Source organism: Pelodiscus sinensis, chromosome 1, assembly GCF_052426305.1.
Source record: "Pelodiscus sinensis isolate ZL-2025 chromosome 1, ASM5242630v1, whole genome shotgun sequence".
In the NCBI taxonomy this organism is placed as follows: Eukaryota; Metazoa; Chordata; order Testudines; family Trionychidae; genus Pelodiscus; species Pelodiscus sinensis.
Window position 1 is genome coordinate 47,111,181 of NC_143052.1, and position 27,382 is coordinate 47,138,562.

The 27,382-nt window shown below is 42.8% G+C and overlaps 1 protein-coding gene across 1 annotated transcript in view; it reads left to right on the forward strand.

Annotated features, from left to right (window-relative positions):
- The first annotated feature begins 3,595 nt into the window (after positions 1 to 3,595).
- ASZ1 (ankyrin repeat, SAM and basic leucine zipper domain containing 1) overlaps positions 3,596 to 27,382 on the forward strand; it is an 88,745-nt gene continuing 64,958 nt past the window's right edge. Inside the window, exons 1-4 of the mRNA XM_014573333.4 lie at positions 3,596 to 3,805; positions 7,694 to 7,793; positions 15,074 to 15,196; positions 26,795 to 26,906. Coding sequence (XP_014428819.4) covers positions 3,704 to 3,805; positions 7,694 to 7,793; positions 15,074 to 15,196; positions 26,795 to 26,906 — 437 coding nt within the window. The 5' untranslated portion in view covers positions 3,596 to 3,703. The remainder of the gene's footprint in view (positions 3,806 to 7,693; positions 7,794 to 15,073; positions 15,197 to 26,794; positions 26,907 to 27,382) is intronic.

Consider the following 27,382-nt stretch of genomic DNA (forward strand, 5'->3'; position numbering starts at 1 on the left):
TGCAGAACGATGGAAAAGTGACATTTTTCATTTGGCTTAGGTATTGTCTGACCAGTTTTGTAAGAATATTTGTAACCTATTAAAATAGCAGAAACTGTTTTACATTCCTTTGTGCCAGAGAAGAACCACTGGATGACTATAAAATATCTTTTTATCTACATACTTACATGTAGTGCTTTATATATAAAAAAAATAATTTACAGTTATCTTAAGAGACCTTAATATTTTTTTTCTCTGCCACTCTGGACAGCAATATTATTTTTTGTTATCCATTAAAACCCAATTAAAATAATTTGAACGTATATTGATCGTTTTATTCCTCCGTGTTTTTGAATATTTAAAAATAACCAGTATGTAAAGTCCTTTCCAGGTACATGTAAATATAAAGTAGCAGCTCTCACACTTTAAAATGTGCATTGCTTTGACTTGATTTTAACTAAAGCATTGAATGAGACTTCTGGATACATTTGTTGTTTCTTTCTTTTGCACTGTTTATCTTGTAGAAAAAAAGTATATAAACACAACTCCCCCTTCTTGTTACCAAAACAAAGCATCAAAAAGCTATGTTTTGCAGGGACCTCATCATGAGTCAAAGGAATGTATTCAATGAAAAGGACAGAAAAGGAGACATAAATAAATTAAACAGGAAATGTGTGTTTGTATGTATCTTTTGTATCTGTGAGTATGTCTATGAATGTCTATCGCTGATGTGAGAGAGCAGAAAAACAGTTTGGTTTATTAGGAGAGTGGAAAGAAAAAGTAAGTGGTGTCCTCTTTGAAAGGCAGCACATTCTCCTGCAGAGTACAGGAATTTCCATCATCTAGTCACCATCTCCTATCCAACTGCCATAGGATAGTTGCCTCCTACATCTTCATTTTTGCTAGTATTAAGCAGTACCTTTAAAGACCATAAAGAGATTCACTTTCCTTTATTTGGAAGTGATAAAGATGTGGTTTAATTGTCAGTTTTTAAGATCTCTGTAATGTTTCTGTCCCTGAATGGCAAAAGCAGGACAACCCGGCTGCTCCACTCCAACAGTTCCAAGATGGAGCATCATCTGTCAGGACAGTGCAGGGCAGTCTGGTTAACATTCAAGGGCTGTTAGGGACAGGAGCATACTTGTTACAGATGGAATTTTGGGAGAATTTGACAATCAAATTACAAAGTTTGCACTGACCACATGCTACGTGGGATGGTTCAAAGGCTCATAACTTGCCAAATTTGGCTGATTTTTCATGGACACCATACATCCCTGATATCAGGTTGCCCACCCTGACAATTTTGAAGTTCCAGCTCTGAAATATGGAAGCTCTGAAGCTATTAAAAATTTCTTCCACCCAACTCTTTAACTTGGGCAAAATATTTTTCCAAAACTCATTCTTGAAAATGGCTGAAACATTTTCACCCTCCCAATGAGTAAGGAAAACTTCAGCCCAAACAGTTAAATGTTGGCAATGTGATAAGTAATTTTTTTAAAAGGTCTTAGAATGGAAAGTGTTGGGCAATCATAACTATAGGCATCACTACCTGTGCAATCTGTAACACGCATTAAAAAATAAGCATAAATTTGTAGCCTCAACCATCTTGGTTAACAGCTATTGATGAACTTATCCTTCATATCTAATTCTTCTTTGAACCCAGTTATACTTTTGACTTTCACAATATCCTTTGACAATGAGTTCCAAATCTCAATTGTGTGTTGTGTGAAGAAGTACTTCCTTTTGTTTTAAATGGATTACTGTTATAAGGAGCACTCTGGTTCTTGGATTATATGAAGGGGTAGTAGTACTTCTTTCGCGCCAGTTGTGAATTTATAGATCTTGACCATGTCCTTCCTTAGGTATTTTTTTCTAAATAAATAGTTCTAGCCTTTTAAATCTTGCCTCATATGAAAGATAATTCATATTCGTTTTATTTTTGTTACCGTTCTCTGTATTTTTTCCAATTTTAATAAATCTTTTTTTGAGACAAGGCAACCAGAACTGCACACAGTATTCCACATAGAGGCCTTTCATGAATTTATATAGTGAAGAGGTGGGGAACCTCCAGCCTACAGGCTGGATTTGCCCCCTGCTTAATTTCATCCAGCCTGCAGAAGTCTTTGTGTCTCAGGAGCTGGATCTGCAAGCACAGGCTTGTGGTGATTCAGGAAGCTCTGCATGTGTCTTCAGCTGAAGGCACTGCCTCCGCAATTCTCATTGGCCAGGAACTGCCAGCAATGGGAGCTGTGAGAGTGGTTTTTGCAGGTGAGGGCAGCACACAAAGCCTAGAGGCTGTAGGGACATGCTGCCATTTCTGAATCTGGGAACTGCTGGAAGTAAGCGCCCTGCACCTCCTCCTGGAACCCAATCCTGAGCTCCCTCCTTCACCCTAATTCCCTCCCTAAGCCTGCACCCCACTCCAACTTCCTGCCAAGCACCCTCCTGCATTTTGAACCTCTCGACCACAGCTCAGAGCCCCTCCCTGCATCCCAAACCCCACACAGAGCCCACACCTCCAGTCAGAGCCCTCATCCTGCTCCCTCATCCCAAACCTCTACCCCAGTCTGGAGCCTCCAGCTGCACCCTCTCATTTTTGCCCTCATCCCAATGATAGGGTTGCCAACTTTCCTGACCAGATGCCATTGCCATTTGTGGTAATGGTGATCAGTTGGGAAAGCTGGCAACCCTGATCCCACAGCCTAAGGAAAACCCCAAGTCTCCACCTTCCTACCCTCTGCCCACAGAGGGCTGATGTGTCCCGTCACTGTATTTAATGGGGGTCAGTGGCTACTGGTACGAAAAACATTTCCCACCCCAATATAGTGGCATTATGATATTTACTGTCTTCTTTTCTATTTCCTAAAGGTTCCAGTATTAACAAAGCAATACACCCCACTATAATATTTATTACCTGTACCTATCTTGAGAGATTAATAACAGTTGATGGCTTTTTAAATTCACCAGCAATAAAAAATTACATTTGATCTTATCGTCCTGCTATACATGAGCAAACAACTAGGGAACAGGCAGGGGTCACATTTTATGATTCATCAAGTTTATTTAGTGTTTAGGCTACAGGTCACTCACACTAGCTAGATTTAGTGCCAAATTCTTCACTTTGTCTTTACCCACCCATATCTCACAGTGACATGAAATAGCAGTTTTATTTGGGTAAACAATGTGAGATTGGGTTCCCAATTTGTTTTGTAAACAGAAATTTGTGAAGTTAGTGATGCTGAAAGGAGATGATAAGAATGCTGACTCAACTCCCCTTTCCATGGCAATGTGGTGTTACTTCAAACTTTGCCATCCAGTACAACCCCTGACTCTTGTTCTAAGAGCAAAAGAACTCAGAGGACCAAGGGGTTTACTCAGTCCATTGGCTAAGTAGCAGACACCATGGTTGAGAGGTTGTGCCGTGTCTGTCCCAGAGGCACTAGCAGAGAGCACCAGCTCCTATTGAAATCAATAGCACTTCGTGCAGGGCCCAAGGAGGGGGCTTTGCTGCTCCAGGCAGAGATTTAAGCAGCTTTAAGAAATGCAAAACATGGAGCCCTGAGAGGAGTTACCCAGGTAACCTCAACCCCCCCACAGAGCCCCGCCCAGCCCTCCGCAACGACCACGTGACCCGCAGAGCTTTCCCACGTGGCCGGGTTTCCCGCTCTGGCAGCGGGGAGCGGAAACGAGGCTGCGGTGTGTGGGCGCGCGGGCTGCAGCGGCCATGTCGGGGGCTTCCCGCGCGCTGGCGGTGGCCGGGGGAGGGGAGAGCAGCGACAGTGACGAGGACCGCTGGGTCATCGGCTTCGCGCAGGACGAGCCGCAGGTGGGGGCGGCCGGTTGGTGCTGGGGCGCGGCGGGGGCGGCCGAGAGCGCCTCCCGGTCCCGCCCGGCTGCTGCGCTAGAGCGTCCTGCGGCGGCCGCCCCGCGCGTGGCCTGCGCTGCCCCAGCCGAGCCCCAAGTCTCCCCTCCCCCGGGCGCCTCCCCGCCCGCGCGTGGCTTGTGCCGCCGCGCGCCGCAGCCTTCCTGCGCCTCGCGACTTCCTTCTCCGTTGGTTTTTGTGCTGGAGTGTAACTAGGCCGTGTATCAGAATGGCGTTAGGAGCAGCCCGGGCCAAGCACTGTCTTGACGATTGTAATGGGGAAGGACAGTTCCACTCAGCTGTCCTCCATTGCATCCGTTTTGCATGGGCGTTCCAACCTCTTGCAGTTTTCTAGCCGTGCCAACAGTGTCCTTCTGCTGTGTGTATTGGACAGACTTCTCAGACATTTCGCAAAAGAATTAATGCCCACAAATCAGACATCTTCACAAGTTGCTTTTCATTCCAACTTACCTGGACATAATCTTAACGACCTTACTACATGCATTTTACATCAAAGAGACTTTAACAGCAGATTAGAGGGACATTTCAGAACTTTCTTTCATGCTTAAATTTGACACTTTATGAATGGGCCTTAACAAAGATGCTAATTACCTTAACCATTATAAAGATAGCTTCCCCACTTATCACCCCTGATTAGCCATTCATTGGCTCATAAATAGCAATTCCCTCCCTCCCTCCTTCTCCCTCACTCCACTTTCTGTATTAAATCTGATTTGTCAGTTTAATAATGTGTTCACTTTTTTCATTGTATTCCTTTGGTATATAGGATCATGCCAATTCTTTTCCAGAATATGATCTGAGGACGTGGGTCTGGCCCATGAAAGCTCATCACCTCTTAAACCATCTTGTTAGTCTTTAAAGTGCTACATAGTTTTTCCTTTTGCAAGATCAGACTAACATGGCTACCTTTCTATTACCAAGCAAATTCGTATTTTTAAGATTCCTGTGTTTTATAGGATTCAAATTTAAACGTTCAAATGCACTCTGAAGAGGGACTTTGTGATATTAACTTAAGTGGTGCATCTGCTCAAGTATGTTTAATAGGCATTAGAGATGTTAAAAGGTGGTTAATTAAGAAACTGTGTAACTGCTGAAAATCTAAGAGGTTACATGCTCTGGGCTCTGCGGTATAAAGTTTATACTCCAGAGCTGGCAGCATGGCTGGCTCCCTAGGAGTGGGGCAGCAGATAGTGGGAGGTGGCTCCTGGCCCATGCTGCTGCCTGTATGTCAGGGCTGCCAGGCTCTGTATTAGAGAAAGCAGAGCAATAAGGCAGCTGGCTCTCAGCTTGTAGCCCCGCTCTCAAGAAGCTGGCTGCTGCCCCATGTTGCAAGCTTTGATACAGAGTCAGCAGTGCTGGGTGGCACCTGACTTCCCAGAAGCGGGTCTAGCAGCCGGCATGTAACCATTACTGTAACCAATAAGCTCATGCTTATCTGTTAACCGTTTAAATGGTTATATTACTATATCCCTAATAGTCATAGAAATAAGCACCTGCCTAAATGCTTTGCTGAATTGGGACTTTTTTGAGGATTCAGTAAATATTTTGAGTGAACAAAATTACTAATCTGTGGACTATAGCTGATGTAAGATTTGTTATTTAGACTTTGCAATAGAGGTGACCAGTTTCCTAGTTCGTTTTTTGTGCCCTGACTATAATAGTTGAGAGATGGATTGAGCTATTAAATATTGTGACTGCACATCATGCACTTAGTGTTCGCTTTATCGCTGGCTAGTAGGGATGTAACAGTTTAAACAGTAAAGGTGATGCTTACTGTTAACTGGTGGCCTGATCAGGCTGGAGCATTCTGCCATCGTGGGATTCTTGTCAAGAAGAGTTAACTGGTTAAACATAACTGGTTAGCCAGTAAGAATGTAAAATCCCGGTTATTTGAACATTTTGTGTTGCTGTGTAGCAAAGAGGCTTCAGTATTAACCAGTTGAAAATAGGGATGTAAAAAGTCATGTAAAAATGTAAGTTCAAGGATTTTTAACGGTTACATGCTGCAGTGGGTTCTGCAGTATAACTTTAAAAAGTTATACAGAAGCTGCAGCGAAGCTTCTCTTGGAGTAGGATTGTAAGGGGCTGCCAGCTACGCTCCTGGGGAGGATTTGCTGCAGGTTTGAGTGACACCTGGCTCCCTGGGAGCAGGGCTGGCAAAGCAGTAGAGCAGAACCAGCAGGCACTACATTTTCAGCAATTAAGCCCTTTCTTAAGACCTTCTGAAAACCTTTGATACAAACTGAAAATTTGATGACTTATAATGGCAAGATTCAAGAACCATTGAAAATATTGCTTATTTTTTCAAGCAGTGGGGTTTTTTGCACTTTGCCTATCAGAAAAAAAAATTGTTGTTATTAATAATAATAATAACAACAATAATAATAATAGAATATCTTTCATTGTTTTGTGTGTATAATGAAGTTCACGTTTGCCAATAAGTATCTAATCCTTCCAAGTCTATTTGTCAGGTTAGGCTAGACTTCTAATATTCTTGTAAGGAATAGTAAATGTTAAAACAAGGAATGGCAGAGGTTAGGTAACACTTTACCACGTGTTATAGCTGGAAACAATCAATAGTAAAATATTAATGATTCCACTCCACCCCAGTATTCTATCAGCACTTGCAGTTTTTGACCACAAATCTATTACTGGTTCAGTTTTATCTATATGAGTGCATTGGCCTTAGATTCTGTTGTGTATGCACCAACTGCCGGGGACCACCACCTGCTGGGGGTCCCCACACACCGCTACTTCTGCTACCTCCAGGACTGCTGCTTCTTGGGTGGTCCCTGGGGTTAACCCAAACCTGGGGCCACCCAAGCACTGGTGGGTGCAACTGGCTCCTGGGGCTGTTCCAGCAGCGATAGGACTGCTGGCTGCCACTGCTCTGATTGCCACGGGAACTGCTGAGCTGAGGCTGCTTTGGCTACCCCCACGACCATTGCCAAAGTGGTCTCAGGTTCAGCCGCACTGAGCCCAGCTCCCTGTAGCCACCCAAGCAGTTGACTGTGGAGCTGCTCCAGCAGCAGTTGGTGTGGCTGTCCCTGGGATCAAACACACTTGCTGCTACAGAAGTCACAGAAAATCACAGAATCTGTGACTTCCTTGACAGACACAGAGCCCTATTTATTATACTACCAAACCGATGTGTGGTCAAAAAAAACAGTGTCTTTGATCTTTGTTCTCACACATTAGTAAGCATATAAGAGTACCAAAAAGTCAGACCCTGAATTCTATCCCTGGTTAACAAATAGGCCTATGTACTTAACCCTAATTCTGTAGAATCCTGCCACTGACTCATGCCATTGGGCCACACAGTCGGGAGTATTATCATTAGATGGTACTGCCAGCATTGGACTCAGTACCTCTTTTGACAGTTGGTATCCTTGCTTAGGAATGTAGTTATTTCTGTGTAAGTAAAAACCTGCATATACCTCTCCAAGAGCTGTGTTGGTTCCTAAAAAAAAAAAAAAAAAAAACACACACATTTTTTAAGTATAAGCCAGTATGGTGGAATGTGCCAGGAGAGCAGATCTGTTGGGGGGAAAAGAGTGCTATTTTTACAGTAACATGTTTCAATGTAGAACTCAACAAATTATTTTCTGTGCTCTTTCGCTTATCTTGCCCTTTGTCAGTAAGTTATAGTAGAATTTAAACGAATCCTGGAGATTATTCAGACCAAGCTAGAGGAAAGAAAGCAATTATTTTTCCTCTATTTCCTTTCCAACCATGCCTTCCAAAGCATGTTGAAAGTTGAGTAGAAAAAATGGGTATTAATGTTTTTTTATGAAGTAACTTAGCTTTGATTTTATTTTCTTGCGTGTTTAGCAATTTAGTAAAATATTGCAGTTAGAAGACAAGGATGAAGCATTAAAGAAAGCTTTGACTTCTGGGAATGTGTCCATGATTGAAGAACTTTTAAATTCAGGTGAGGAAAAGTGGATTGTAAACTTAAATATACTGAATTTGGAAAAATGTAATTTGAAGGCCTTCTAAATTTCTCATTTCAATGGACAATATTGCCAACTCTGTGTATGTAAAATCAAACATTGGTAAAACAGTACAAATTCAATAGAAATTCTGTAATTACATTTTGAATAAATATCTCCTTATGAGTGGGTCATCATCCAATATTGCCACAAAGTCGTTAGTTTGCCGGGAATAACGTTGTATAACATAGCTCTGATGTTCCGAGTTCTTGATTGATGTATATAGTGTCCTTTGGGATGGGCTATACTAAGCATGCTGTATAGTAGCATCTAAATCTCCATATATTTTGTTCTCTTTATTTTAAAAAGAGAATAATAGGTTTGCAAATAAAATATGATAAATTTGTGTCATGGGGTTAAACTGAAAGTGGGAATTCAGTGGCTCTTGCTTTTCAGCTTTTTTTTATACCTGTCCCGGTTGGAAATTGCACACATACATGATTGTGCCTGTGATCTGCATTTGGAGCTGTCCTGGAAATAGTAGTTACAGATTGTTGGATTGTCCGATTTTAAGATGTCTGAATCTTTAATCAATCTGTGTGGTGTTATTCACTGTTAGAAATTTTGCTTAAAAAATACTTATTTGATTTTTAAAAGGACTTCCTCCATTTGAAAACATTTCTGTTAATCCAGTATTGCGGGATTGGATCCTTTACTGCAGTATCCAGGAAAGTTAGAGTGGTCAGTCAGCTAACTATGCATATAAATTAATCTACCTTGTGGTGATCTTCAGAAAGGTGTGCTTAAACATAAAACCAGAGTTTAGCAGCGAAGAGCTTCTAGTCTAAGAAAATTGGTGTAATTTCTGGAAAATTATAGCTTGTTAGTAAATTCAGGGTTTTATTTTCAGATGATATATCTTGTAATTCTGAAAATAAAAAATTAGTGGTATTCTTGACAGTCGTTTGAAGTGTGATCGTTTTACGTAAAGCACAGTTACGGCAAAATTGATTGTTTGAAAGGGTGAAGCAAATAACGTCATTTTGAATGAAGTGTTTGTGACTCATAGTTTGTCAGCTTTCTTTGTTGATAAATGGTGCTGATAGTGGTGCCTGTGTAGTAAGGGTTGCCTAACATTTTACGTTCTAAGTCCTTGTTTTTAATGGCTTATAACTTAGGCAAACTTTAACCATTCAGTGTAAAATTTTTGATGTTGCTGTCTGCCACAAGTATTTTTATTTAAATTTTTAGCAGAAATGGTGTGGCTGATTCTGAGACTGCCCAAACTGCTTACTCATATACCACTGAACCAATGTTAAATTTTTCATTAGCTTTTTTGAAGAGCAGTAGTAGTAGAGCAGGTATTCAGTTGGGTGAGGAGTTGGTTCTGGGGTCATAGAGGTCCCTGTTACAAACTAAAGCAGCCCATGAGAAATTACATATAGTCTAAGTGTCAATTTTGCTTCATAAGTAAACATGGCAAAGTGTCCAAGAATTAGCGTATTTTCAGTAAGGAACTAGTCCATCCAAAGGTTTTTGGTGTTGGAGCTGAACATGGGGTGAAGGGAACTCTGGGCTCTCACATTGTCAATAATGTAGGCTAAATTCTGGGTTTGCTGGGGAAGTGAGTAGATAAAGGAACAGGCAATCAAATAGATCTTTATATAAAGAGCATCTTTTCATTTTGATGCAGTTGACTTCATGGATGCCACAGAGAAAGTTGCCTTAGAAATGTACGTAAATAGAGTGAATAAAAAAGTGTGCAATACAATGAAGACACCAACTTGGGTCATTAAGAGGTAGAAGAAACAGCTTATTCTATCCTCAGAACAGTTCTTTGTGGCTATACTTCATTCCTTAGGTCAGGGTGGGGAACCTTTTTTGGGATGGGGCTCACTGACCCACAGAAATCAGTTGGGGGCCACACACAAGTGAGATTTTGTGTGCTCCAGCCCCATGGTGAGGTGATGAGGGGGCCCTGAGCCTCTGGGGCCAGATCCAGGCAAGCCAGGTTCCTCATCTCTGCCTTCGGCGCTGCAAAAAAAAAATCTTGAAGACAATGGTAGCATATTTTTTGAGCACTTCAAAAATAGTATTTATCACAGTTTATTTCAAATTAGTTTTTTAGCATGAGACTAAAGACCACATACTTGAATGGTCTTTATATTTAATTTTTGCCTTTTTGCACCATTTTCCCTTGCGTCCACAAAGATGGGAAAAAATTGATTGCTCTGCAGTGGCCAATAAAACTAAATTCTCAGAATTAATTTGCTTGACCATACACTCTCTTCTTTACTTCAACTGTGAAAACTGACTGAATGCTAAAATTTTAGTTAGACTTGGGCTAGATCTTTGTCTTTTTGCCAAGTGACAGAGTAAGCAGAGAAATGATTATTTTGAGCACTCTTGCTCTCCCACTCAAATTCATATAAATCCACCAGTGATTTACATCTTTGAAGTTTTAGAGGACAAATGAACTGAGTCTGAATATGAATGGTTTGTGGGCTTAAGTTTATTTTAGGAATGGGCCAAACAAATCAGTTTTTACATTCTCTTAATTTTCATAGGTGTCAAGTAGCTTGACTCTCTTGAGGATAAGAGTCCCTACGTGGAACCTGACCTTAGTTCTTCAGTTATTACCTCATTCACCTTTTGAACTTCAGATCTCATTTTGTATCTACAAAAGTAGCTTTCCTATTGGTAGTAAGAAAAACTAACAGAATATTTGGACAAAATGCTACTAGAGAAGCAGTGTACTGTTCTGTTCAGAGATAAGGAAGGTACTTTTATGCCAAGTGCCTCTGAAGGTGAATCACAGATCATTATCTTTATATTTCTGGAACCCAGCTAGTTAAAGAAAAACCTCTGGTAAAATCTGGCCTTAACAAGCACTTAAAAAAATTGCATTGAAGGGCAAAGGAAAGAGTTTAAAGATGTCAACACCTTTTTGTTTTGTTTTCTACCTGAGTTGCAAAATAGGTGATAAATTGTGTATATATAGCACAAAAAGTGTGATGTCTTTGTTTTCTATAAAAGGAATTTCTAGAATACACAGCAGCATAGAAAGAGGGACTGTTGAGGCTATTAGAGTAAAGCCTAGAGCATTTTATAAGGCGTGGCCCCTTAAAGTTGTTCCTGGCTTCCTTCAGGAGATACACAGTAGCAGAAGCCCCTGTGAGGTACACTTGTTGTTTTTCAGGAGACTGTAATTCTGCCTAGGGGGGTTGTGAAATCTCCTCACTGGAGATATTGAAGAGCAGTTAGATAGACATCTAACAGAGATAATCTAGATTAGAGGTTCCCAACCTTTTCCAGATGGGGACCCATTTTGACAATTCAGGAAGACTTGATGACCCAAGGCAATTCAAAAACAGGGGGAAGTAGGGGGCAGAGCCACCTTGGGAGACAGTTGGCAACCCTTTTGAAATGAAATAGCGACCCATAGGTTGCGAAACCCGGATCTAGATAGTGTTTGGTCCTGCTGTGTGGGCGGGGGATTGTACTTAATGACCTCTTGAGGTCCCTTCCAGTTCTAGTATTCTATGTCTTGTCAGCTGTCTTGTATGGTTAAGAGATTACTTGTGCTTAACTTTGTGGAGGATAACATGATAAAAGTTTTGTTAATGAGATGGGGTTAATTATAATTAAGGATTTAATAGCTATATTAAATGAGGACTGGGGTGTGTGAGAGGACTAGAAAAAAGGGAAAGATACGGGTCTATAAAGGAATATTAAATGAAAAGACTGCAGAAGTCACAGGTTCCATATGATGTGCACTAATCATCCTCTCGCTCATCATCTTATGTCTAGGTCTCCATTTTTCTCATTTTTGTCTATAAAGCTTTCAAGGCCCTTTTGAGAAGGAATTAGTTTGATTTTTGTAAGGTTGTTTGCACAGTATTGCATACTATAAAACAAATATAATCTTCACTCACTGCTAAACACCCTTCTTATCATAGCGATAGCAATAGAGAGAGCAGACAAACCACATGACTGAGTTATGTCTACTGTATATTTTAGAAAGTTTGTGCATCTGTATATTCATCTGTTTGTTCAAAGACTCCTGCTAAACTGTGAGAGTTAGGATCATCAAATTTGGTATGTAGCTTCCTCTTATCAGAACTTAAAGCAAAGTCAAGGTTTAGCTGTGCCAGGACAATGGGGTATGTGTGGAATGTGATTTTTTTTTTTTTTACATCAAACAGAAAGGGGGGCATGTGAGAGTAGGGACAGTTATACTCATGAGTGACCAAGGAAGGGGAGCCACGGAGCAGCCTGGGCCCGCTGTGGACAGAGGCTGGTCCACGGCAGCAGCCCCTGTCCGTGGGAGCGCTGAGCAATCCGCAGACAGAGGCTGCTCTGGCATCTCACGGAGCAGCCTCTGTCTGTAGAGAGCCTTGACCAGGTGCGGACAGAGGCTGGTCCACAGCAGCAGCCCCTGTCTGTGTGGGTTCTGAGCTGCTGATACATAGGGTGGCAGGGGGCTCCCCAGGAGTGGAGCTGGGAGTTCACTGTCTGCCAGCCCCACCCCCGGGAGCTGTTGAATAGGCATGTAACCTATTTCATGCAGTTATACAACCATTTAGTTACAAGATATCTAACAATCCGTACTACTCGTCAGAGACAGCATTTGCCTGAAGGATATGGCATGTTGTAAAATCAAGAGTTGCGCCTATATGGACTTCACTCATCCCTCTTCAGTGATTTATTTCATGTTGTTTCCCACCAGGAAAATGTAGACTACCCTACTCACTTGCAGTTGTAATCCACTGCTAGTCCCACATCTCTGCAACAAATTATAACATTCCATCTAGTGTTTAGAGCACTGTGGTTTTGCTGTTTTTCCTACATTTTCTTTTCCCTGATATTGCCATTCCATCGTCTCTTGATGTTTCTTTCCCCCTAACCCTCACTTGCCTGTTTCATTACCAAACTTTTGCCCTTCTATCTTTCTGTTTTGCTTAGCTTCCATTCTGCACATCTCTTGGGTGATTTTCATTATCTAGTAGTTCTAGCCAGGGAGGACCTGTGTGGAACCATATATGTTCATCAATTAGCCTAGGCTCATTGGTTAATGGTTTACACGTTCAAATCCCTAATCTCAATTCCAGCCATATTTCTTTTTTTTTTTTCTTCTAATAGGTTCCTGTAACACTGTAGGCTTCTGAACTGGATCTAGGGATGTTACATTTAGATTAACCAACTAATTGAATAGTCAATGGAATTTACATCGACTATTGGATTAGTCAAAAAAGGCGCCTCCACCTTTGAAATGTAGCAAGAGCCCCGCTGGTTTAAGCAGTCCCCCACTGGCCCTGTGCTCCCTGCTTTGGAAATGTGCAAGAGCCATAGGAGGCTCTTGTATTTTTCAAAGGCAAAGTGCTCAGGGAGCATGGAGCCAGTGGAGTCTGCTTGAGAACCCTGCTTGCCACGTGCTCCCTTCAGAGCTTCTGCTTTTGAAATGAAGCAAGAGCCCTGTTCTTGCTACATTTCAAAGGCAGAAGTGCCATCAGTTTCCCACTGCACCTCTGCTTTCTCCTCACCCTGGAGATGGTGCTGAGGAGAATTGGCTTTTAAGCCGGCTCCCCCGAGCATTGGCTCCTGCTTCCTCCTCCCCTTGCTGCCTCTCTCTGATAGAGGCAGCAAGGGGGTGGGAGTGACTACTTGAGTCACTAATCGATAGTCCGGTAAGCATATGCTTAAACTGGCTCTACTTTCTTTGGCTGTTGTGTAGTTCCATATAACAGGTGCCTGGTTTTGTTTCATTTTCTGAGTGTCCCCCATCCCAATTTGGAAATGGTTTGCTCTTCATACAGCTGTTGGATACAGGCAGCTTTGTCCCAAGATGACTTTTTGGAGAGAGAAGTCAAAAACTCCTGTCTCTATCTACCTTAATGGCAAATCAAAGCTTCCTTGCAGTGACTGTACAGTGAGGTGGCTCATTCAAGGAGAGGTGTAAGTTTCTGCTCTCTACAGACCTGTCTTGTTCCCCAGTGGTAGTCCTTTGTATGTTACCTGGACCCTTTTCCATTCCCAGAAAGGCAAAGGCCCCCTGCACAAATGGACATGAGCCATTTGCTATTGTTGATTCAGAGGGCACAGACACGAAGGGGCTGATAATCCTTGGTATTAATGATTTTAACACTTCTCTAATTAGGTAATGTAATTCTGATTTTTGCGGTAATGAGAAGGAAAGGCTGATCAGCGGTGCCCCTTCCTTATGCCTCCCACCGCAAATTTCAGCAATACAGTGTTTTAGCAGTCCTATTCCCTAATTCTTTGTGTTTGAGGAATTCTTCTCATGCACCTTATTTTTAAAATATTTTGGGGTACTTTTATAAAGTCTTTCATTGAGCATCTTGTATTATGTTTGTCTTGACAGCATCTCCTGGACATTTGCAAGAATTGATTGGAATGCTCAGAAAGGAGCATTTGTTTGTCAAGTAATTATATGTAATAGTCAGATATAGGGTCTGGTGGTCCAAACTCTTGACTAGGGAAGTAATACAAATGTACTTCTAAGAAGCAAAGACTGAATAGTAGGAAACTTGTATAAATGATGGTTTTAATGAAGCAGAAGTACAGTTGGGTAATATTTTTCCCTTATGCATAGGCAATCATTAGTCTAGAACCATATCTGGGTGTCATAGTTAAGTCCCTGTTTTTTTTTCCTCTAGAAAACTTTAGTTAGGTAATACTAAATGCGATGGTAGTTTATGGTAAAGCAAAAGCAGACAGAGGTCAGAAGGGCTTGGTGTAGGGGAGCTCTAAATGATCAAATGGCTAGCATCCAGCTAGGGTGGAATTATTTGCTCCTCTCACTGTTGCTAAAGACAGCTTATTTCCTGTTTGGTGATCTCCCACACGAAGTCCAGTTTATGAAGAAAGACCACAAAAACTTTTTTTTATCAGTGGGAACCACTGTGGTATTTAAGTGGATGATAAATCTGAGCACAAATGAATAACTTCGCTATTATTATGTTTTGCTGTCTTTTTAAAAAATCTGTCTTTGTGACTCTGGAATCATGTTTCAAATGTGGTGGTTTGATTTTGTTGGGTTACTAATCAGGCTTCTGCATATTCACTTGTGGAATTTGTTTCTAGAGTTCTAAGCACAGGTAGTCTTTTAATTGAGGTAAGAAAATGTATGGAACAAAGAATTTTTTACCGTAGGAATAGGTATGAACACATTAGAGAAAACATTTAAATATTTATGCTTACTGTATATGTTGGAGTTGGAATTACTTACTTTTGTGGATTTTTTTTAACATTTTGACAGGTGTGAATGTAGAATCTAGTTTTCAGTTTGGATGGACTCCTCTGATGTACGCTGCCAGTGTTGCTAATGTGGAATTAGTGCGTATCCTGTTGGACCGAGGTGCTAATGCAAGCTTCGATAAGGGTAAGACACTTGTGAATCAAATTAGCACTTACAGTTGATTTTGATTTGTATATTCTATCCTATTTATGACCACTTTTAAAATATTCAGGGAAGAAAAGGGTCACAATCAAATAAAGTAGGCCCTAAACTTGACTTCATAATCTGGAGACAGTCTACGATCTTGATTACTATTTAAAAAAAAAAAAATCTACCGTGCCATCATTCACAAAAAATTTTAATTTAATTTTGTTTAAGGACATCTTAATGTAGTGTGCTTCCCTTAACTATTTCTGAAGTAAACACAAGATAAATTGTATTGCTAGAACTGTGCTGATCTCCAATTACTGCCTTTTTGCTTATACGGGTTGTAGCTCCTAAAGCTGGCACTATCTGGTCCGACAACATCTGTCTTCTTTCAAGACACAGATGCTCCTGGACCAGAGAACCTGGGAGCCTAAGACCAGGAGGGCCAGCTGGGGCCAGGGCAACAGGGTTGGCAGTCCAGATGAGGGTAGGATGAGACTGGGGCCGGAGCCCTGCAACAGCCCGTGGCTGCATGGAACCTGAGTCTCCTGGCACTCCCCAGGAGCATGGGGATGGAGCTGGACCCCCACTGCAGTTCCCTGGAGTGCAGGACTGGAGTCCTGCAGCTGCCCCTGGATGTGTGTGGCCAGAGCCCTGCGGCAGGAGCCAAATCCTGTGCTATCCCAGGGAGCCAGCAGCAGCTGGGTAAGGAACCCAGCCAGTTGCGGGGGGGGGAAGGGCTGGGCAGGTAGGGTGCTTATGTAACCCACACACCTAGTGTGCTTCACTGTCCCATGTAGTGGCACTTAGACCACTTATCATGACAGATAAGAACAAGGGAGTTGAGTTCTACAGCTAGAGCCAGCAGGCTTTTAGCTCAAATGGTAGAGTCTCATACACTAAGGTCCAAGGTTCAAATCCGCCTGGTGGCAGTTACACTTGCTGAGGCAGCCTGCCAGCAGCAGGTGATGGGCTTGGGGGCTGGTGGCAAGAGACCTCCCCTGATGTAGCAGGTTCTCTCCTTCGGGACTGGTCTTGGAGGTTCCGCTGCTTTTCTGATTCTGTAAGAAATAGAGTGGAGGAAAATATTTTGTCTAAATTACAATTCAATATGTAATTAAATAATTTTAATTCATTTATTAATATGACTACTATAACAACATCCAGAGCCCCCTTTCAGGATTAGGCCCCTGTTGTATTAAATGCCTTTTACACACATGTTTGAAATGAGGATCTTCTCCCTAGTGTTCTATAGCTTAGCTTGTAATAAACATGCTCTGCTCTTCTCTCCAAATATAATGATTATGCTATTTACATCATTTCATAGTCAGAGGTGAAAATAAGGGGTGCACCATTTCAGCAAGTAGGGATGTAACTGGTTAACTAGTAAACATCCCCTTACTAGTGACATGATAGCAGTTTTCAGGTATCTAAAAGGGTGTCACAAGGAGGAGGGAGAAAAATTGTTCACCTTAGCCCCTTGAGGCTAGGACAAAAAGCAATTGGCTTAAACTGCAGCAAGGGAGGTTTAGGTTGGACATTAGGAAAAGCTTCCTAACTGTCAGGGTGGTTAAACACTGGAGTAAGTTGCCTAGGGAGGTTGTGGAATCTCAATCTCTGGAGATATTTAAGAGCAGTTTAGATAGACAGCTATCAGGGATGGTCTAGGTCAGTGGTCCCAAACACGGTGCCTGTGGGCGCCATGGCGCCCGTGGGGACATTTGTGTGCGCCCGCCAAGTGCTCGGGGCTGGCCTGGCCCCGGGCACAGGGCGCATGTATGGTGCCGGAGCCGGCCCTGGGTGCATGGCGCAAGGTGAGCGCCAGCCCCGGGAGCGTCGCGAATTGGCCGCCCGCACTCTGGGCGCGCAGCGCATGGAGAGGGCCCCGCCCGGGCCCTGCCCTCTGGCGCCCGGCAGCCTCAAATGGTTGGGGACCACTGGTCTAGGTGGTACTGGGTCCTGCCATGAGAGCAGGGGACTGGACTTGATGACCTCTCGAGGTCCCTTCCATCTCTAGTGTTCTATGGGCAGGAGGCCTGGTCAGGTTCATGCGCTGTTGTGCAGGGGCTTGGCCCAGCCTAGCCAGAGCTGTCCACCATGCTGTGGGCTTGGCTGTTCTAGAGCACTTCTACCCCTGCCCACCCGCAGGGTCCCAATTAAAGTGATGAATTTAACATTTAACTGGTTAACCAGGATTTTACATCCCTAGTTTCAAGGTCTGGCTGCACTCTGGAAAAAGTTGGCAGGGAACACTATTTAAAGAGCCAGCCAGGTGCACTGCTTAGAGTCTTCTGGGTCATGGTTTGTGATGTGCCCTCCCAGCTGGGCTCCTGCTGCCGCAGGCTGGCCACCAGGTGTGTGCAGCCAGGTGAGGCAGCAGGCAGGTTACGTGCTATCCCTGATGTGTGCTGTTGACAGCAGCCCCTGGGGAGAAGCTGGGGGGGGGGATGGCTCCTACTGCTGCCAGTTTTGTCAGTTTCCTGGCAGTAGTTTCTCCACACAGATGGCCCACAGGTCCCTTGAGGCCCGGTAAAGTTACCCAGCTCCAGGGGTTCCTCACACTCTTCCCCCATCTCCCAGTCCTGACTCATGTACCTCCCACACAAGCCCACAGCCTTCTGCCCCCAACTAAGGATGTAAAATCCCATTTAATTAGTTAACCAGTTAAATGTTAAATTTGACTGGATAACTGATTAAATAGGGGTGTGTAGGGGCCCGGTGGGTCTGCTCCTGGGTATCAGTCAACTGTTACCTGTTAACATTTCTGTCCTCACCCCCTGCTACAGATGTTAGTTAGCAGGTAATAGAGTAGTCAACTAACTGCATGAGTTCTTAGTGGTTGATCGATTATTATGTAGTCTCTGGGGGCGGGGCTGGCAGCCAGTGCACTCCAGCCCCACTCCCAGGGAGCTCCCTGCTACCCTGAGCTGCTGCCTCAGAGGCTGCAGTGCAGCACACCAGGGAGAGCTGGTCTACGAAGGGAACCAGTAGAAAATATTGGTGGGAGTAGCCCATGTTGATAGAGGGTGGGTTCCAAGCTTCTTGTGGACAAAGGTTGCTGGGGAGGGGAGTGTCTTTGGCAGCCTGGGCTAGCCACAGACGGGCTGCTTTGCTGCAGCCTATCCCTCGCTCCTGCCTCTAATAGAAAGGCAGGCAGCAAGGGTTTGAGGTAAATGTGAGTAGTTGACTTGATTGACCAATAAGCCTAGGCGTATAGTTGCCTGCTAGTTTGCATTCCTACCCATTGCCCTGAGCCTCCTGAACCTCCCTTACACACCTCCCACCCTTGGCCGAAAGCCTCTTATTCCTTTTGGATGTGGGAACTGTATTAATAACAGAAAATCAGTGTTATTGCTTTAATTACGTATATTTTATATTGACAATATTTTACTTTACAAATCCTCTTCATGTTTCAGTTTTTACTTCTTGTCAGGTGGAATACATTCAAGTCTGGCCTAATGTGACGTAGTAGTTCTGTCTGGGCCTCACTCAAATAGACATCAAAGGCTCATACCATTGCTGAAATAAAGCAGTTTTATAATCATTTTATAAACAGAGATTGGGACAACCTCTTCCACCCTTATTAGATTAGTCTGTCATGTCAGGTGCACAATTTACAGTAGAAAGTAAGTGAGGGGGTGGGGGAAGAAGCCTCCGAAGAATATATATATCCCTTTGGGGTGCGGGTTGTGATATGACAGTACCTGTAAGAAATTCAAGTTACTTTCTCCCTTTTTCCACCTGGCTGCGTAAGCCAAAATGTCCCCTCTATTGCTTCCAAGTTCCACAGGAATGGTGATCAGCTGTACAATCTAAATAAATATGCATTCATTATGTTTTCATTTTTCTAAAATGCAGCATAGTATTCCATTAAAATGAACATTGTCAAATTTTAAATCCATGGAAGGAGAACAGTCTTTTAAAATCTTGTCAGTTTCCAAGAGTGAGCTCGATTATATAGTAATTTCAAGTACAGACAGGTTACACCTCCCTAAACCAGGACACACTTATCCAGCAATGGACCATGGATTTTCCTGAATGAGAGAGCCCCAGGGCAGGAGGGCCAGTAGTGTAGAGCCCCATGCATAGTGAGGTTGGTGGTAGCAGGGCCAGGACTTCAGCAGCCTGGCGGTGTAGTGGGACCGTGGTAGCAGGGCTGCATGCTGGCCCTGCTGCAAGACTGGTGCTGCCGTAGCAACCCAGCTTGAGCCAGGGCAGCTCAGCCAGGGCCACATGCCTCACTGGGGATGGGGCACCTTTGTTGCCCAGCCAGCAGCAGAGCCGAAGGAGCCGGCAGCAGGGAGGGGCTGCAGGCTGATGGGGTCAGTGTTAGGGGACCTTCCCTGGTGCAGCAAATTCCCTCATCCAGGACTGCTCGGGTGCCAGACCAGGAGGTCCAACATGTACTATGTTTGCCAGAGAGTTCCTCGGTCAACTTTTGTGGCTTTATAATCACATTTGTCTATTTTCATTGGGTGTTTCCCCTTTCTCTCTTGCTATGTGGGAGACTTATCCATGTGAAAGGGGGTTCTGACTTGGATGATACAGGGGAACATGAGTTTTGGTGAAAGCCTAGCTGGGGAAGGCAAGCCTAGGCCCACCCTTTCCGAGCGAGTCTCCGCCTATTCCCAGCCCGATCTTTCCTGGCCATGTGGAGAGCCAGGGCTGCCATGCTGCGTCCCCAGCCCAGCTCTCCCTGGCTGCTCGTAAAGCCAGGCTGCCATGCCATGGACCCATGGCAACCAGGTTGCTGAGCTGGACTGCCTTCCCTGGCGGCAGCCTCAGCCTTAGGCAGTCAGGCATGTAGGCAGTTTTGGGAAGGCTATGCCTTCCCTTGCCTACATTATTGACCACCCATGCAGAGGAAACTGACTATACACATAGTGCTATTAAGTGCACAAAATAATCTGATGGGAAAAAAAACAGTACAAGAGGCCCCCGACTTGCAACTGCCTGAGTTCTGACCCCCTGCACGTACAACTATTTTTGTAAGTGCGGAAGGGGCTGGAATCCCTTTTTTATGTCTTCAGACCACGTTTAATGTAGGTTCTAGTTATGACGCCCCCGACTTTCAATGCTTCCTTAGGAACCAATCGCTTTGCAGGTCGGGCCTCTTGTATAAGTGGGTTTTGCTTATGATGCAATATATATTTTTGCTAGTCTCTAAGGTGCCACAGGGCTACTTGTTTTGAAAGTTACAGATGAATACGTCTACTTCTCTGAGACAATATAATCTATAATCTTTGCTATAGTAATTATAGCTATTGCTTGAAATGAAAGCAGATAGTTTGACAGAAGTGTAATATTTAAGATGATGGTTTCCCTTCAACATAGCAGTGTTTTTCAGTACACAGAGAGCTTTAACTGAAGATCTGCACTATTAGTTGGACAGGTTTTCAGAAGCTTGTATTGAACTTGGTTAGTGCTTTCTTTAGTGCCTTTTAGAAAGAATCAGCAACAGGAGGAGTGGGGAAAGAGAAATAGAGCAGGAAAGCTGGATCAGTGAAGCACAGTTTTTTTTGTTTTGTTTTTTTAAGCTTAAGTCTTACTCTGTATTGTGGAAAAATTGTACAGTGCAGTTAAATGTCTTGTAGGGAACATCTAAACATTGAATAATTATAAATATTATTGGTACATAATATACATTAGATTTTTAAATTAATTTTAGAGACAAATTACAGTAAAACTCCAGTGGTCCGGCATCCAGTAGTCCGGTACGCCTGATGGTCCAGCACCAACTGCAACCCGGAAGTGCTCCGGCAGCTGCTTCAAGTTGTTAATCAATTACACTAACTGCGGCTGGATCTGCAGGCGACAGGCTTGCAATTTATCTTTGCTCTATCTATTGCCTCTGCGGGGGCGGGAGGGGAAGGAGAGAGGGAGGAGAAGGGGACCGAGGTCGGCGGCAGGGGTGGGGGCGCCAAACTCTCCGTCATGTTGCAGGGTGGTGGAGAGGGGGCAAGAGGCAGGCAGCTGCTTCAGGAATTTCTAGTCAATTACACTGCCCTGGACTGGATCCACAGCCTACAGGCTCTCAGTCTACCTTTCCTCTCTACTGCCTGGGGTAGGGAGTCGGCGGGTAGAGGGGTGCTGAACCCACCCTCCTGTTGCAGGGAGGCAAAGCCTGCGAGTGTCGGAAGGGGAGAGGCAGGCAGCCGCATTCAGGAAGTTCTAGTCAGTTACACTTACTCCGGCTGGATCCACAGCCGACAGGCTCTCAATCTACCTTTTTTCTCTACTGCCTGGAGGAGGGAGGGCAGGGGAAGGTAGGGGCCGGGGGGGGGGGGCAGGGGTGTGCCAAACCCTCCCTCCTGCTGCAGGGAGGCAAAGCCTGCAAGTACCAGAACCAGAGAGGGAGGGAGAAGCAGGCAGCTGTTTCAAGAAGTTCTAGTCAATTACACTGCCCGGCAACAGGCTCGCAATCTACCTTTCCTTTCTACTGCCTAAGGGAGAGGGGGGCGGTGGGAATGGGTAGATCCGCAGGTGACAGGCTGCTGCTGAAACTCACAAGGGAGGGGAGATGATCTCTTGTGAGTTTCAGCAGCAGCCTGTCACCTGCGGATCTACCCTACTTAGGCAGTAGAGAGGAAAGGTAAGATTGCGAGCCTGTTGCCCGGGCAGTGTAATTGACTAGAACTTCTTGAAACAGCTGCCTGCTTCTCCCTTCCTCTCTGGTTCTGCCGCTTGCAGGCTTTGCCTCCCTGCAGCAGGAGGGAGGGTTTGGCACACCCCCGCCCCCTCCCCCACTGACCCCTACCTTCTCCTGCCCCCCCCCCCTCCAGGCAGTAGAGAGGAAAGGTAAATTGAAAGCCTGTCCACTGTGGATCTAGCCTGGGACAGTGAAATTGACTAGAACTTCCCGAACGTGGCTGCCTGCCTCTTGCCCACTCTCCGGTTCTGCCCCTTGCAGGCTTTGCCTCCCTGCAACAGGAGGGAGGGTTCAGCACACCCCTGCCGACCCCTACCCTCTCCTGCCCCCAGGCAGTAGAGAGAAAAGGTAGATTGAGACCTGTCGGCTGTGGATCCAGCCGGAGTAAGTGTAACTGATTAGAACTTCCTGAATGCAGCTGCCTGCCTCTCGCCGCCACCTCTCCTCTTCCGCAGTTCACAGGCTTTGCCTTCTTCTAAAATGGCGGAGGGTTCAGCCCTTGCGGTGCTGTTCCCCTCCGACAAGACCCGCCCCTGCCAGAGTACCTCCTGATAGTCCGGCATTTCTGATAATCCGGCACCACCTGGGTCCCAAAGGTGCCGGATTATCGGAAGTCTACTGTACTCTTGAGTAATCTGAGATTTGACTGATCAAGGTTTATGTAATTTTGATGCATAAAAGTCTCGGGTAGCCATGTTAGTCTGTAACTTTAAAAATGAGTAGTCCTGTAGTACCTTAGGATATGTCTGCACAGCAGCATTATTTCAGAATAACTGACATTATTCTGAAATAACAAAGCATGTGTCTACACAGGGAGCCCATTATTTTAAAATAACTTCAAAATAATGGGCTTCTTACTCACAACTCCTTGTGAAATATCAGTTACAGGAGCAAGAAAGAGTCTTCTTCCTTTGACTTCCTGCTGTATAGACAGCGCCAAAAGCCAAATTAAGCTATTTTGACTTAAGCTACAGCATTGGTGTAGCTTAAATTGTGTAGTTTAATTCGACTTTTGCTCTATGTAGATATGCCCTCTGAGACTAGCAAAATAAATATGCATAGAAAGAGAGCAAGAAAGAGAGAATGAATGATGGGCAAAATCTATTTCCTTAGATCTGAGGAAGTGGGTCTTGCCCATGAAAGCTCATGATACTACGTATACACTTTTGATATGTTGTAACAAATTTTCGCTGTTATATAGAAAAAATTAATAGCTATATATTTAGAGCTTGATTTTTTTCTAAGAAACAGGCTCAAATTTGTTTTCAGTGGCTTTGGTTACTAGTCAGTATGAAATCTTATGAAGCAACATATTTTCTTACCTTAATGAAAGTCCGAAAAAAGACATTTCTACATCATAGAAGATAGCAACATGTTTGACACTGTTTTTTCTTGGGCAATAACATATTTCAACTTTTATGTGGATGAAGAACGTTTTTAAAAAATATCTTCTATGTGCATTCTATCTTGTTTTAAACCTAACTTCCTCCTTTAAGTAATTGAACTCAGATGAATTTCAGTGAACAGTAGAATGTCACTTGGAGTTAGTGGGCAGATAATGGCAATAGCAGGCACTAACAGATGGTTGTTAGTTTTGTTTTTTGTAAAGAGGATAATCTATGCTTCAGGCTTTAGAAGGAAATAATTATGAAGTGCAGTTTTGGAAAGCTTCTCTAGCAATCATGTAGTTACATCATTTCAGTAAATAAACTAGTGTTGTCCTGACCACAGGAATTTTGTTTTTTAAAGAAGCTTACTTTTACACTACAGGATACAGTATCCTAATGAATTTTACTGAAAATGCTGCTTAGCTTGGTATATGTTTTCATTAAAACAGATTTTGTGGGCCAGATCCTGCGCTGTGCCAGGTTCTCTGCAGTACTCTGGTAGTACAAAGAGGACTTGGGGAATTTCTAGATGATACCAAGTATCAGAGGGGTAGGCGTATTAGTCTGAATCTGCAAAAGCGGCGAGGAGTCCTGTGGCACCTTATAGACTAACTGAAGTGTAGGAGCATAAGCTTTCGTGGACAAAGACCCAGTTTGTCAGATGCAAGGTATATGCATCTGACGAAGTGGGTCTTTGCCCACAAAAGCTTATGCTCCTACTCTTCAGTTAGTCTATAAGGTGCCACAGAACTCCTAGATGATACCAAGGTGACCTAACTGCCTCTATACCACTAACTCCTATATTCCTCTGGGTGTAGGGGACATGTTTGGGAATGGCTGAAACTTACTCATACTTTTAGGGCATCGTCTAGACACTAAATATTGGGGGGTAGGAAGAAATATATTTTAGTTTTCCACTTTAGAGCTTTTATGTTTTGAAATATCTGCTAGTTGTCACCATTAGGGCTAGTGGACTGGACTTGGATGGCGTACTACAGTTGGACCTCCCTGGTTCAGCACCCTCAGGATCTCACTAGTCCTGTAGAAGGGAGTTTTCTGGGCCAGGGAAGGTTGGCTCCTCTACTGACAGACTCTGGACTTTCCATCTGGCTCTGAAGGCAGCACCGCTGTCAGAAACAACATAGAAATAAAAGGTAGTATTGCAAAGCCCCTCCCCTCCTGCAAAAAATGTGACACCTCTCCACAGCTATCTTTTGGATTGGGACTCCTACAATTACAATACCATGAAATTTCATATTTAAATATCTAAAATGATGAAATGTGATTTTTTTTTTTTTTTTTAAATCCTGTGACCATGAAACTGATCATAATAGACTGAATTTGGTAGGATCTAAGAATAAATAAACATTTTCCCACCAATAATCCTGAAAGTGACAGATAACCAGTGAATATTCTTATAACTAAATTTAATTATTGTATAAAGGCCTTATTTTACCCTTTATCTTAGTTACTAATGCTAGTAGGGGTGAAGAGGTTAATAGAGCATATTATGTTACCACTAGTATGAAATCATATTTACCTATTATCTCACGTTTACTTTTAGAAGTTCTTTGCATGAAAATGCAGAAAACTATTTCTGACATTATACAAAAAGGAGTGAAACCACATTTTAAGCGTTTTCCCTCAACAATTATTTCCTTATCACAGTTTGTTTCTATGGGTTGAACCTCTTCAGTCTGTCTCACCTTTGGGACTTGACCAGTGCCCAACCAGAGAATTTGCCAAAAAGTGGGAGGACAATATTGTCCAGCAACATTACCGCACTTCCACTGCTTACTGGGCTCTTACAGAACACCGAGAGCCAGGATTGGTGGAAGTAACCAAACTTTATTGGATCACAGGAAACTTGATCACACCCATGATAAGTAGACCTCTGGCTGGCTAAAATCATGCTGGGCCACAGATATTGCTGGACCTCAGAGTGCCGGATTAGAGAGGTTCAACCTATAGTAAGTTGAGATGCTTTCTTCACAAGTCAGTCTCTTGTTCTTACCCCTAATAATCATATTGTAATCTTCTGAAATCTTTGTTATTCTCTCTGGTAAGGGAGCATCTAAAACTAAAATTAGTATTCTTTGTATATTGGCATCTAAAATTCTTATATTCTTTGATCTGACATTATCCCAGGGTAGTTAAACACTGGAATAAATTACCTACAGAGGTTGTGGAACTTCCAATACTGAAGCTATTTAAGGTCAGGTTAGATAGACCTTTATCAGGGATGATCTAGATCTGTGTTTCTCAATCTTTTATTTATAAAATACACCCTTTAAAAAAATGGAAAGTACCCCCAGTACCTACAGTTTTCAGACACAAGATTTTTTTTCTACCATTGCAACACATTTGTTTAAACAACTTAATTGTAGCCTGACGGGCAATGAAATTTTTGGGTGTAAGAAGTACAAAAATAATAAAGCGCTGTAAAACTTAAAACAAAAATTAATTTTTCTCCAAATTCGTTGTGTTGACGAACCCCCCCTCCCAATCCTCCAGATTTCTCTCGAGTACTCCTAAGGGTACGCATACCACTGGTTAAGTAATGCTGATCTAGATGGTACTTGATGACCTCTCAAGGTCCCTTCCAATTCTAATATTCTATGATTCTATTGCTGTGGTTAGGAACAAAGGCATTTTGGTCTTTTTTGCAGTCACATTGTACTGAAACTTATCTAATTTTATACCAATCATCACCCAAATTATCTTTTAGCATTTCTGCTCTCCAAGCTTCTCCTTTACAGGTACTTGCATTTTAGATTATTTTTCCGAGGTGTATTAATTAAATTTAGAATCAGCGTGTTAATAAAATTGTTTCTAGCTTCTGAATGTTTAAATACCCAACCCTCATCTCTTCAGTACACCTCTAGATACTGCTTCCCAGATAGATTGATTGGTTTATCATTGCTCTTTGTTTAAAGTACTTCTGCCAGCTTTTAGTCTGTGTCAGTGTTGGTATCCAATTTATATATTTTCATTGAGTTTGCCAGCAAATGTATTACTAAAATCAACATATTAATCAACTGTTATCTTTTTGTTCATAAAAGTTGAAAAACTACTTATGGGAAACATCATCTTGTATAGTTTCTTTGTTTCAAATCCAGTCTTTTCAAATATTTTTTATAGAAGACAAATGTTTCATTTTTTAATACCTAAATTCATAGAAATGTCCTAGAAGTGTTCAGTCCTTTGAAAATCAGTCCACTTACTGTGCCTGATTTTTTTTATTTTATTTATTTATTTTATTTTTTTAAAGAAAGCTTTATCTTGTGTCTTTCCTCATGTTCAGTTAGTACCTTATTGGCTTTCTCAGTTTGTTCTCCTTGCTGGGTGATTTAATTTATGTTAGTGGCTTCATTTACCTTAATTGAGCTGATTATTCCCAAATCTTTCAATTGTTTCCAAAGATCATGTACTTTATCAAACTTGAGAGTGTCTGAACTATTATAAAGGTGTTGTAATATTTAAAAATCCACTGCTTCAGACTACTACGAGGAATACATTATTAACATCACAATCCACCAATTGTAATTTTCAATTCAGATCAATATACTGTATTGATGGCTGCATGTACTGCACGAGCTTCAGAGGAACAGATTTTGAAGACTGTGGAACTACTTCTGTCAAGGAATGCCAATCCCAATGTTGCTTGCCGGTAAAATATTTCATTTGTTGATTTTAAAATGTTAATGGAGATACATATCATTAAAGATTGCATGTGTAAAATTCAAGGAGCAGACATGGGGAGGGATCAAGTTCTGAGAAACTAATAGCCCTAATAGGAGCAGTCTTGAAGTGTGGAAACTGAGAGACTTTCTTCATTTCACCTGCAATTTTTTTCCCCTAGAATTGGAGAGGCAAAAAAAAAAGTAGAGCGATGACCCATACTTCTCAGTAGTCTCTACACCACAACCATTACTTGAGATATTATAGTACTTTTTTGTTTAGTTGTGTTTCGGTGACACATTGCTGAAAATAAAGATACAATGTGGGCGAGGTAATATCTTTTATTGGAGCAACTTCTGTTGCTTGAAAGCTTGTCTCCTTCATCCGCACAGAGCTGACCTGAATAAGAGCTACGATAAAAGATATTACCTTCTCCCCATGTCTTCCTAATATCCTAAGACCAAC